Source organism: Haliotis rufescens, unplaced genomic scaffold (genome assembly GCF_023055435.1).
Source record: "Haliotis rufescens isolate VD_foot unplaced genomic scaffold, xgHalRufe1.0.p SCAF_16, whole genome shotgun sequence".
NCBI lineage: Eukaryota > Metazoa > Mollusca > Gastropoda > Lepetellida > Haliotidae > Haliotis > Haliotis rufescens.
In genome coordinates this window covers 33,774,562-33,787,885 of record NW_025963846.1, presented here as the reverse complement: position 1 = coordinate 33,787,885, position 13,324 = coordinate 33,774,562, and the positions used below count along the sequence as shown (strand labels likewise).

The 13,324-nt window shown below is 42.8% G+C and overlaps 1 protein-coding gene across 3 annotated transcripts; it reads left to right on the top strand.

The window, feature by feature from the left end:
• The first annotated feature begins 1,232 nt into the window (after nt 1–1,232).
• LOC124133899 (prostaglandin reductase 1-like) lies at nt 1,233–11,669 on the top strand. 3 transcript variants are annotated; one of them, XM_048396694.1, is made up of 9 exons: nt 1,233–1,393; nt 3,791–3,836; nt 4,630–4,680; nt 5,510–5,689; nt 6,406–6,523; nt 7,559–7,711; nt 8,217–8,325; nt 9,052–9,170; nt 11,307–11,669. In XM_048396694.1, exons 1-9 carry the CDS (start codon nt 1,288–1,290, stop codon nt 11,415–11,417), a joined length of 993 nt encoding a protein of 330 aa, XP_048252651.1. In that variant the 5' UTR covers nt 1,233–1,287; the 3' UTR covers nt 11,418–11,669. The 3 variants fall into 3 exon arrangements, with proteins under 3 accessions (XP_048252651.1, XP_048252650.1, XP_048252649.1); XM_048396693.1 differs by having other exon boundaries at nt 4,627–4,680; XM_048396692.1 differs by having other exon boundaries at nt 4,624–4,680.
• Nucleotides 11,670–13,324: the final 1,655 nt, after the last annotated feature.

Sequence of the window (13,324 nt, the reverse complement as noted above, 5' to 3'; positions counted from 1 at the left end):
CTTTCCTACCGCATATCCTCCCGTGATATACATGGAATACTGTTCAAAGCGGCGTTAAACCCAAATCACTCTCTCGTTGAATATTCAATTTATGTGTGTATACCTGGATCCAGATTGGTTTCCGTGCTGACAACACGCATACGTGACAATATGTTAAACTAGTGCATTATGTAGGGATATTGCCAAGTCTGCACTTTCATCATATGGGTATTTGGTTATGTTTTTCACTGGTCATATATTGCATAACCACATTGTGTCACATGAATTAAACATAATCTATATGGAGTATTTGTATATTCATTAATCATTTGTATTTCGAAGTAAAGGATCTTTGGTTGGTTTGTTGGTGTGTTATTTTATACCGCACTCATCAATATTGCAGCTATAAGACGGTTGTCCGTAAATAATCGAGTCTAGACCAGATAATCATGTAGAGGATCAATTAACTGCAACGCTATTATTGCAGTTATTTGCTTCCTTTTGAATTCACACCAATAAGTAAAACGCTCACTTTCACGCTTAATTTAGCTGTCGACGCCCGAAGGTTGTATCTTTCAATTAAACGTAGAACCTTGACCTACTTTGAAGATGTGTTGTTTTGTTTGTTTGTTTGGACCTGACAATCGGGTGATTGACATCATGAGCATCGATCCTCGCAATTGGGATACGATGACATGCATCAACCAAGTCAGCGAGCCTGACCGCCCGATCCCGACAAGGATGATCGCCTTTTCTGGCAAGCCTTTTGGTTCTACTTCTAATTACAAACTATGTTCTGGAATTGGACGGTGTTAGAATCAGGAATGTAATATGCATTTGACCTTTCTACACAACGGGTATTACTGATAGGGCACTTCCGTAACACCTGGTGACATATTAAGTTGACAAAGATTCCTGAATTCATAATTCAATTTTGACTGTACGATTTTCACGTGACAGGGATAATGAATATCCCCAAGGCATGGGTTTCTACATATTCACGAGGTTAACTGACTGTAAAAGTCCAGTTTCCAACCTTCCCTAACTAGGTTGGAATTTCTGGACTCGATTGTAACACGTATCGTATATATATGGTCCAGTACTCATCAGTATATTCAACCACGTCAGTGTTTTAACATTCACACCAGATGGCAGCATAATTGTGCTGAAAAACAACCGACATTATCACGTTTGAAACAAAAAGATGAATTTTGCTGAGGCAAGCGAAATAGTTGGTATAAAAGCTCCGGACGTTGTGCAGCCCAAGGTAACACAGCAGATCTACCCCTGATAAAGACAAACACGACCATGATGAAGGCAAAGACATGGGTGATCGCGAAATTGTTCGATGGGGAACCAACGGAATCCAACTTTCGCCTCATCGAGGAAGAGGTGCCGTCGCCGAAGCAGGGAGGTAGGAAAGGCTAGGACTCTTGATGCACGTACTTATTCTTAATGTAATTGCCGCCGAAATCGATGGAAAACTGTTGGGCTCAACGACGCGCCAAGATTAATAATTAACATATTTGGCGGTGGCAGCGAAATGAGGTGGAAAGTAATCTCCAACACTGTTGCAAGTGTGAAACATTTCAACAGCTAAATACTATCGCGAGGAAATCCTAGCAGCATTCCATCAGAATCTACAGGTCCTCCTGTGCTCCTCTAATCACCAATTCGAAACCGACAGGACGCCTTTTGGACGAGTCGGGTCGCCGCATACGTCAACGTCATACTGAATAATGTTGGTGGACTGTTCATTTTTTGATACATTTGTAAATTGCTTTCGTTCATCTTATAATACGTCTTGGAGAGTCATACGTCCACGTTTCTCATTGGACGAGATACACTGAAAGGCAAAAGAAACATCATGTGGATGTATCATATAAATGTGTTTACTTTCTAATGCTTTTTTTAAATATGTAAGTAAAGACATCGGAGAAAGTCAGTGTTTGACCCACGTGATATTAACAGTCTGGCGAATGTTTTTGCGAATTGTGATTTTGGGGAGGCACCAGAAGACATCACAGCTGGGGGGTTCAAAATCAGTACCTGGTGTGGCCACCACGGGCGTTGACTACAGCCACACATCTCCTGTACATGGAGTGGACTAGCCTGTTAGTGAAGGCCATTGGGCCCATATTCTCAGGAACGCCACACGCAGTTCTGCTGCAGTTGTCGGCCTTGGACGCACGTCGTTGAGTCGGCGTTGGATCTCATCCCACAAGCGTTCAATGGGATTTAAATCCGGACTGAGGGCAGGCCAAGGCATGATTTGGATGTTGTGCTGCCGGAGGAAGTCCCTGGTTACTCTTGCTGTGTGGGGACGGGCGTTGTCTTGCTGAAAGGTGTGGTTTTGATGACGGACAAAAAAAAGGCACGATATGGGGTCTGAGGACTTGGTCAATGGAGAGCTGTGATGCCATTACCCCAGGCCCCACTCTTTGGTTCAGTCCGATTCCACCCCAAACCATGATGCTTGGGCCGCCCCACGGGTCTCGTTCCATAACACATGGATCAGCATAACGTTCGCCCCTCCTTCGCCAGACCCTGACTCTGCCATCCACCGTTGAAACATAGTAGCGACTTTCATCATTGAAGATGATTCTTCTCCATTGCTGTTGACGCCAATTTTGATGCTGCCTGGCCCATTGCAGTCGGGCCTGTCGGTGACGATCTCTCAGGATGAGTACACGAGCATGACGGTGGCACGAGATGTTTTTGGCAGTGAGCGACGTCGGACTGTACGATCACTGATGGCACGCTGGTGGTTGCCAATGGTTTGCCGAGCTGTTTCAGTGGCCATTCGGAATCGGTTCTGCAGATGTTGACGTATCATGAATCGATTTTGTCTGGGAGTAGTGACTCTAGGACGACCACTACGCGGTCGGTCGTCGGTGGTGTTGGTGATGTTGTGGCGATGTTGCAAACGATATATCGTTCTGACGTTGACATTGAATGCATTTGCAACGACCTGTGCACTCTGGCCTGTTTGCAGTCTTCCGATCGCTTGTTGTCTCTCATTTCCTGATAGTCTTGGCATGGCTGATGAATCGAAATAACGAAAATAAGATATGATGGGACAAGCTATGACATTGCTAATGTGTTGTGTGATATGACATGTTGAAATGTGATACAATATAGTTGTGATATATGGTACGATGGTATGTATAGTATGTTATGATAATGTTATATGAAAAAATACTATATAGTATGATCTTATAAATAATGATACAATATGATATGATGTTATAGAATATGTTGTATGATATAACAAGTTGTGATATGGTAATATAGAAATTATGAAATGGCAGGGTATGGTATTGTACTGAATGTGTGAAATTATGTGACTGCGTTGAAATGCGAGGTGGAATGACGTGAGGTGATCTGGTGAGATATGTGCATAAATTGTATAAAACTGTATATTCTTCAAATTGTACTATAGGCCTGTGGCCACTTCAGTATGTGAAATAAAGATTAGAATCGAAATAACGAAAGGCAGCTGAACAGTTTTGGGTGTCTTTTATGCCCATACCATCCACGGTATGCACGTGCATCATGTTTTTGACAAGACTTTTCCGCAACTGAGTCCCATTGCACTTTTGTAGGCTGCGTTTGGGCAAAGCACTCCATTTTAAACTCAATTGTTAAATGGACTTTAAGGCAACAAAAAGAAGCAGTAGAACGATAAATGAGTTTATTGACCACAGAACATGTAACTGCCAGTGTCTGTTAAGTTTTATCAGTATTCAGTTTCTTTTGCCTTTCAGTGTATATAAAACAAGGATATAAACCTGTGACATTTGTGTTTCAGAGTTTGTGTGCGAGGCCCTGTATCTAAGTGTTAGTCCATACGAAAGGTAAGGGTGTAACATTTGTCCTGACTACACACATGGATGTGTTAATTTGATTCAATTGCCATTCCATGTCGTGGACATGTTAGTAACTGTTACTCATGCTGAGGGGGTACGGGTTGCCCAGTCGTCTGAGGCGCCGCGATTCGCTGTGCAGAATGGTTGTGGGTTCGAATCCCGGTTCGACCCGATTATATTTCTGGGTTTGCCAGCACCATACCCGTGGTCGACGGTTTCACCGAAGTGGTAAACGTCTAAGACCTGCATCACCTCGGGCTTCCTCCCACATTAAGCTGACACGCCGTGATATAACTGGAATAATGTTAAAAGTGGTGTTAAACCAAACTCCCTCCCTCACTCACTCACTACTCATGCTGAGAACCTGAGAGATGAAAAAGTGACAATGGCTTTTTTGTTTACTTTCAAGTGCAGTATAAGACCCACAAAGCTTTATGACGTCACCCTTAGTTAAAGGACGAATGGTTGCTTCCCTTTAATCGGACTAAAATGAAATGTACTTTTGTTTGTTGTAAATTTATTGATGGTACATATTTCAATATTAATCGCGAGCTGAATTCGGTTTATATATGATTCATATATTCGTATTGCTGTTGAATATTTATTAAATTTTACATTACCTTACAATATTAACCGAACTATGAAATATGTAAGTAGTATGTTGAAACGTTGATTATCGTTATCATGTCCCAGCTGAATCAAAATTGGATATGATATTACCCTTCAAGTTTATCTTCTACTTGAATGTAATGGTACTGGTTTCCTTTATCTCCAGTAGCAGCTCCGATAAAGCTCCTCTTGGATCAGCACTGATGGGGCATCAAGTATCACGGTAAATACAAAACTTAAACCTCACGTTGATATCCCGATACACAACAAGCTATCATTTATTACTGTAGGTATTGTCCGAGTTGAGACCGCCTCCGTGGTCTAGAGGTAGAGCGTCCGCCCGGAAAGCGGAAGGTCCGGGGTTCGATCCCCAGCCGCGTCATACCAAAAGACGTTAACAGATTGTACTTGTTTTTACCCTGTCTAGCGCTCGGCTATAAGGGGCGGAACCAAGGACAGGTCGGCTCCGAGTCAGTATACTGTGTCTGAATGGGGTATTCATGTTAAACTGCGGCATGGTATCTCACTGAGCTAGCACTATAAATCGGCATCAGTCCGGACGAGTACAAGCAGTCACACACACACGTACATGCACGTCGCTATATAAGTGCAATAATCTTGGACTCGACGATAAACCCATTTCCCCTCACCCACCTCGTACGAGCTGATATAACTTTCTTGAAAGGAAAATGAGAATTCAGTCTTGCACAAGTGGATGTTTAACAAAGTTAACGTCAGTTTGTACAATCGTACGTCATAAATGCTCTTAAAGTGCTTGACAGAAATATCTGACTTTGTAACTGACATTAACTGTTATCTAGAATCACTTCCCTTTGTTCTAAGGCCGGTTTTATCTGTTTGCTTGTTTGCGTAAAACAAATGATATATTTTACAATAATCACCACAATTCTCATTCGTCACCACTCGCCCCTTTCCGTAACCTGCAATTCGGCTTGTCCCGGAATAACACGAGTTGGTCACGAAGGCACAGTTCTGAAACCATTTACAAATTGTGTTCTGTGTCTTGAAGCCTCTGTTTGTCCAACCTTCAGAGTGACAGACACCAAGAACAGCGAGTACCCTGTTGGGACGTTGATCCAGTGTTACAGTGGGTGGCGGAGCAGGTCGTTGATAAACCCTAAAGAAAACCCCGAGGCTCTCAAGCTTCTAAAAGTGCCCAACCTCGCTGGAAAAGAACCTTCTCTGGCTCTTGGAGTCATGGGGATACCAGGGTAAGAGCGAAGGAAATGTCTGTTTTAACGTTAGAATCCGAGCCTTTTCTTTCATGTTTTATATTCACCTTGATGCCGCCGCCTTCATGTAGGTTGTCATGTTCCGGGCCCCATTCTCTAATGTAGACTTACGACAGTCGTAGCCCATAGATCGATTTGTGGTCTCAGACGCTATGAGTGAGTGAGTGAGTGAGTGAATGAGTTTGGGTTAACGCCGCATTGAACATTAGTCCAGTTATATCACGGCGTGCTAACTTAATGAGGGAGGAAAGTCCGAAGTGTTGCAGGTCTCAGAAGTTTACCACTTTGGTGAAACCCACGACCACGGGTATGGTGCTGACAAACCTAGAAATAGGGATTCGAACCCACGATCATAGGTTCCTGGCATGCCTAAGGGACGCAACTCTGTACAGCGAATTGCGGCGCCTTAGACGACTTGGGCACCAACTATGCTGCAGTGATGTCATAACATGTCGTTACATCGTTTCAAGTGATGTAGTGACGTTTCTGGCTGACAGACCAAGGGTAATAATTCGTGCTAAAGTTGGATAAGAACTCGAGACCAGTGAATCCGTACGCGGCTAAGGGACGAAACTCTCCTCAGCTCACAAGGACGTCCGTTCCTCAAAATATGTATTCAGATAAATTAGATACAGTTACTCACGTACTGTTTCGTATCATTGGGAATCATAATCGTCCGGATGCCATTGTTTCAGAGTGACTGCCTATCGGGGTCTCCTGGAGGTGTGTGAGCCCAAAGCTGGGGACACGGTGCTGGTCAGCGGGGCAGCAGGGGCAGTGGGCAGTGTGGTTGGACAGATCGCCAAGATCAAGGTAGGAAGGCCACTAAACTAGGAATTACATTATTGTCTAACACGATATGATTTAGTGTTTATATCATTGACGCTGAAAACAAATGTACATTATTGGTTCTGCAAAAGAGACTAATTATTAATAAGAAGAAACATAAGGTATTATATTCTCATGACAGTCATGGCTCAATCATGGTCCATCTTCCCGAGGCAGGGGAGTTAACTGACTATAAAAGTCCAGTTTCCAGCCTTGCCGAACTGCGATGGAATTCCGTTGCTCAATCGGAGCGTCACCAGTGGCTATTATGAGCTATGTCCTTTCTACGTCCCTCGTTTTGACCAATCATATTTCATTTCTCGTGTAACTTGCACTTGCCTCACACAAAATGGCGGCGCCCAGTCAAGACTATCTGATCGATAATCAAAATCTATATTGTAATAAAACTGGTCTCAACTCGCGAAGTGCATCAACTCACTTGAGCACCTTGATTTAAAAGATGAAAAGATTTGGAAAATATTTGTAGATGCACAGTTGACGGTACACATGCTTTGCAAATCCTGCATTCGAACGAAATCAGCACATCAGTTTTCAACCCGGATATCGATTTCGTTACGCGATTTTGAGTGGGCTATTCATAGACTCGTTAGTCCAGCCAAAATATAATTCCGAAAATCCAGCCTAGGTCGGCAATGGTGGAAACTGGACTCTAATACTCCCAACATGATCAGTCGTCTTTGGCTCCCCAGTCTGTAAGTTGCGACCCATACCAAGTCCCAAATTAGCCGTGCCTTTGGGTGTCATCCCCGAATGGAAAACGTCATAAATCTGCATCACTTTGAAGTTTCCCCTGACATCAAGCTGACATGCCCCTACTGCAATATGGTATTACTTAAATGCTTTTCAAGGCGGCATTAAGGAATTCACTCACTCGCTTGTGTTAATAATATAAACGCTTCTATTTGGAGTCAGCCATGCATCACATGTCTTTGTCAAGGAGTTACATACCACTTGGAAGCCAAAAAGTTTTTTTAAAGCATTGTTGTTACTATATCACAGGGCTGCAAGGTGATTGGGTTTGGCGGATCGAAGGAGAAGTGTGATTGGTTGAAGAGTCTTGGATTTGATCACGTGTTCAACTATAAGGAAGTGAATCTGGACGATGCACTCACATCCGCTGCTCCAAATGGTGTCGACTGTTTCTTTGACAGCGTGTGTAACAGCCAATTCATATTCCATATGCATGCTCTCTAGCACATAACAGTATCTCTGTGGGAAGTTATTCCAAATCAATTTCTTGTACATTTAAAACTGTTAAAAAGTTACAACCAGGATTGGTCCCCAACAACCTATGCGGGTGGCTTCATGGGTCGTGTTTTAACCAAAAAATCGAGCTTGGACCAGACAATCCAGTGATTGACATCATGAGCATCGATCCACGAAGTTGGGATCGATGACACGCATCAACCAAGTCAGCGAGTCTGACCACCCGATCCCGTTAGTCGCCTCTTACGACATGCATAGTCGCCTTTTAGACCTGTTCTACCCCGGATCTTCACGGGTCTGTTGGATTACTGTGTGCGGCGTTATACAACACATATAAAAATATAACCAATATAATTTCCAGACGGGCCTTTACACTACTGCCTGTCTATAATAAAAGCGAACTGAAGATGATGTTTGAATGATCACTTAAAATATTCATGTATGTTTCCAGGTCGGCGGCGAAGTCTCCTGCCGCGTGCTGCAGCACATGAACGACCTAGGACGCGTCTGCGTGAGTGGCGCAATGTCCTCCTACAACTACGGTGACAAACAGCCTCTGAGTGCGTTTAGATTTGTTTGTTTGCATGTTTGTTTGTTGTTCGACGCCGTACTCAGCATTATTCCAGCTATATGACAGAGGTATGTAAATAATCGAGTCTGGACCAGACAATCCAGTGATTGCCATCATGAGCATCGATCCGAGCAATTGGGATACGATGACATACGATGATCAACCAAGTCAGCGAGCCTGACCACCCGATCCCGTTCGTCGCCTCTTACGACAAACATAGTCGCCTTTTACGGCAAGCAGGGGTTGCTGAAGACCCAGTTCTCTTTCCTCTACCTGGATCTTCACGGGTCGAGTGCATTTAGAAGATGTATACATCGACACAACAACGTACCACAAGTATCCTGTAAAAATATCACCCCAAACAAATTACCTTATTACACATCAAATTAATATATAATTATAGATGCATGGAAACACAATATCTTCTTGAGGAATTTACCAGGATGTGTTTAGGCATGGAACTTCCTGTTTCAAAGTGAAATTCGACATTGCTTTTTTCAAAGCCGAAGTCAAACCACAAGGTATTATTAATTTGTTTGTTGTTTAACACCCAACTTTAACACCAAGTTATAACCGTCATTTAGCTGGAATAGTACTAAATGCGGCGTAAAAAACAACAACCCCAAAACCATGTAAGTTAAACACATTTTTATATCTCTGTGTCGCTATTCCGCAAATGTAATGTAGCGGTTGTGATTTATTATTTGTATTGCAGTGCCGTCGCCATTCCACGCCTGTCTGTACAAGAGACTGAAAATACAGGGATTTTCAGTTTCGAGCTGTGACGCCCGATTCGAGGAGAGCAGAACTCAGATCTTCAAGTGGATGAATGAGGTAATCGTGGAGACCATTATTATTATTATCATTATTATTGTTGTTATTATTATTATCATTTATAGATTAAAATAAATTAATGCAGCAAAGAGGGTTTGGGTGATCCTGGCACAGTCAGGCTGGTAATCTCATCATCAGCTCAGGGCCCTTGCCCCCTCTACACGCAGCCCAGACAGCGAATAAGACTTCTCCCAGGAAGCGCTGCCTACTCAAACCCATCCAGAACTTTTGGAAGAATGTGAAGACTCCCCAACACTGCAGCCTTCTGCATTACCCAGATTGTCAGAAGGGCTGTATTCCTGGTAGCAGACCCGGGTACTCTCCCAATGCCAGTCAACAAATTGGGAGGTACCAAACCTAAGGCACCGAGACCTTGGGGAGTCGGACAACTTGGTACTTGGGATGCAAGCGTGCCATTTCAAAAGCGAGGTCTGCATTTTTGCCATGTTTTTCCTGAATCTTGTCAATCACATTAGTGTCAAAAGGGATGATAGAAATGATTTCATTGGATTTATCAAAAAGGACAAGATCAGGTTTGTTGGCCTGGATAAGGCTGTATACGGGCCTATTCCAAAGAATTTTGCATTTATCATTTTCCAAGACGACCTCTACATATTTCGGGACGTACAACCTCAAGCATGATCGAGCCACTCCATCATGTCGCTTTAGAAACTGTGTTGTACGACAGCTGGGCATCCACTGACAATGTGATTGACAGTCTCATTATATTCATTGCATAAGCTATTTTTTATATTTACATTTTGATGCAAAATCACACATTCACGGTTTCGAGTGGGAAGTGGCTGGTCTTGAGCAGCAATCAGAAAGCCTTCTGTTCCATATTATTTTATATTCTGGGAGTCTTGTCAGAGCGTATTGTTTCGATCACTGCTTCAGGACATACAAACTTGCAGCTGACCATTGCAGCACTCCACTTTTACGTTGAATAACATTATCATACATTTGAGTCTTGTTCACATAATTATACATTTGAGTCTTGTTCACATAATTATACATTGGAGTCTTGTTCACATTATCATACATTTGAGTATTGTTCACATAATTATACATTTGAGTCTTGTTCACATAATTATACATTGAGTCTTGTTCATATAATTATACATTGGAGTCTTGTTCACATAATTATACATTGGAGTCTTGTTCACTTAATTATACATTGGAGTCTTGTTCCTATAATTATACATTGGAGTCTTGTTCACATAATTATACATTGGAGTCTTGTTCACATAATTATACATTTGAGTCTTGTTCACATTAGCATACATTCGAGTCTTGTTCACATTATCATACATTTGAGTCTTGTTCACATAATTATACATTGCAGTCTTGTTCACATAATTATACATTGCAGGCATGTACCACATTATCATACATTGTAGTCGTGTATCACATTATTATACATTCACCTGATGAAGGAGTAAGTATATACTCGGAAACTTTGTGTTTCGTTGACTTCCATAAATTCTCTTCCTTATGTGTATCACTTCTAAATGCCTTTCAAAGACTTGACCATTCAGGATCCCCCTTTTTTCTACATTGCAGTCATGGACTACTTTTTGTACATTGGAGTCATAGACCAGTGAAAATTGCAGGAATGCAGCCATGGGTCAATTTTCATGACTTCTTTTCATGTATGTTAGCATACGGCTCGTGGTTGTGTGTTACATTGAATCACCTGTCTGTTCCCTTACCTTATATAGACCCGTGAAGATTCCGGGGTAGAATAGGTCTTCAGCAACCCATACTTGCCGTAAAAGGCGACTATGCTTGTCGTAAAAGGCGACTAACGGGATCGGGTGGTCAGGCTCGCTGACTTGGTTGATACATGTCATCGATCCCAATTGCGTGGATCGATGCTCATGATGCCAATCACTGGATTGTCTGGTCCAAACTAGATTATTTTACAGACCGCCGTCATATAGCTGGAATATTGCTGAGTGCGGTGTTAAACAACAAACCAACCAACCAACCTTACCTTATATCACTTGCATAGCTTGCCGAAAGAATCGGTTTTGCGAACATGTATGTGCAATGAGACTACATGCCGCGAAGAGAATTGATTTCCTGTCTCCAAACTCCCAATTTTGAACGAGTTTTGATATAATCCGCCTTTTAGACAAGGTCAAGTACAAAGAAGAGGTTCAAGAAGGGTTTGAAAAGATGCCAAAGGCTTTCCTGACTGCATTGAAGGGGAAGGTCGCAGGGAAAATAATTGTGAAAGTTTAGACTGGTTTAGCTATAATGTAATAATGCCAATATAGGCGCGGGTAAGGGTGAAATGTGGGTGAAATTAAGTCAGTATTTGACAGTGGGGATTATATATGTTACTGCCAATAATGTCATTATAGCATAATGCCATTATATGGCAAATATTTTACTAAAACCGAAGGATATGTTTCACAATTTGCTGTGCCAAGCGTACTTCACAATAATCAAATGTAAAAGTATATCGAGTAAAATTATGTTCTGTTCTGATAACGAGGTCGTTTTCGATAATTAGCATATAGGTATTGGAGCTCACACATATATTTTAAGACCCGTGAGGATTCCGGGGTAGAATAGGTCTTTAGCAACCCATGCTTGCCGTAAAAGGTGACTATGCTTGTCGTAAAAGGCGACTAACGGGATCGGGTGGTCAGGCTCGCTGACTTGGTTGATGCATGTCATCGATCCCAATTGCGTGGATCGATGCTCATGATATTAATCACTGGATTGTCTGGTCCAGACTCGATTATTTTCAGACCGCCGTCATATTGCTGAAATATTGCTGAGTGCGGCCTTGAACAACAAACCGACCAAACCAACCAACATATATTTTAAACATCTGTTCGGGTACATTCTGTTTACCCATGCTTGTTTTGCGTGCCGTTTAAAGAGGTACGGGTGGTTATAATGTGAGGCTGTACTATTGGCCTGAACGATTGGCGAGTATGCACTACCGCATCGCTGTTTCCTCGTGGGGACCCGGGTTGGAACAGGTCCCCAGCACTCTATTGCTTTATCATTTGGATCGGTGGTTAGATTCGGTGAAAAAGTTGATTGCAAGCGCAGGGGCGCCTGGTAGAGCGTCTGCCCGGAGGGCGGATTTCGGTGGTTCGATCCCCAGCTGCGTCATAACAAGTCGGTAAAAGATTGTACTTGTTGTTACCCTGCCTGGCGCTAGACACTCAGGGGATAAAACAAGGATTCGGAGTAAGTTTACTGTGTCGAGTGGGGTATCCATGTTAAAGTGTGAAATCACCGGCATAAGCTCGGACCTCGTATAAGCAGACACACACACGCATGTAGGCACACACACACACACACGCATGTAGGCACACACACACACACACACACACACACACACACACACACACACACACACACACACACACACACACACACGTTGCTATATCAGTGCAACAACCTGAACACGACGTTAACCTCCGTTCCACCTCCACCACCAACAAGCACTGATACAGCTGTCTACAAAAGGAATGGGACCGTTTGTGATTTGTCAATTCACGTTTCGTATTCGTGTATTAAAGGGGGCTTCTTTGTTTGCTTCTTATTTTACGGGGGCGGTCGGGTAGCCTAGTGGTTAAAGCGTTCGCTCGTCACGCCGAAGACCAGGGTTCTACTTTCTATCGGGTTTTACGCCGATTTTAGCAATATTCCAGCAATATCACGGCGGGGGACACCAGAAATGGGCTTCACACATTGTACCCATGTCAGGAACCGAACCCGGGTCTTCGGCGTGACGAGCGAACGCTTTAACCACTAGGCTACCCGACCGCCCCCGTAAAATAAGAAGCAAACAAATAGCATATCACTAAGGAAGGCCACCAATGATTTTCGTACCTGTTTCGAAACGGGATTTGCGGTTGTCATGGGGTTTCGAGGAAATTTAAACATTTGAAAATGATTGTTAGGTTCCAAATTAAAATGTCCGGCCAGCGAATTCTCAAATCTGAAGGGAACTAATGTTTATCTCCCAATCATCTCCTTACCATGGTGTAGAACAGCAGGACACCCTCCCGAACCCCCAATAGTAATATACACGCAAAACACTTCAGAAAAAAACTATTTTATCAAATCTGTCTGTACCAACAAATATCGGATTTTCTGTTGCTTTGTATCCTTTAGGTAGTTTG

What these genes read in the sequence shown, in the direction of transcription:
- LOC124133899 (XM_048396692.1), top strand. Translation starts at nt 1,288, where the DNA reads ATGATGAAGGCAAAGACATGGGTGATCGCGAAATTGTTCGATGGGGAA. An exon ending in GACAGATCGCCAAGATCAAG is followed by an intron (nt 6,524 to 7,558) that starts GTAGGAAGGCCA and finishes ACTATATCACAG; the next exon opens with GGCTGCAAGGTGATTGGGTT. An exon ending in TCTTCAAGTGGATGAATGAG is followed by an intron (nt 9,171 to 11,306) that starts GTAATCGTGGAG and finishes ATCCGCCTTTTA; the next exon opens with GACAAGGTCAAGTACAAAGA.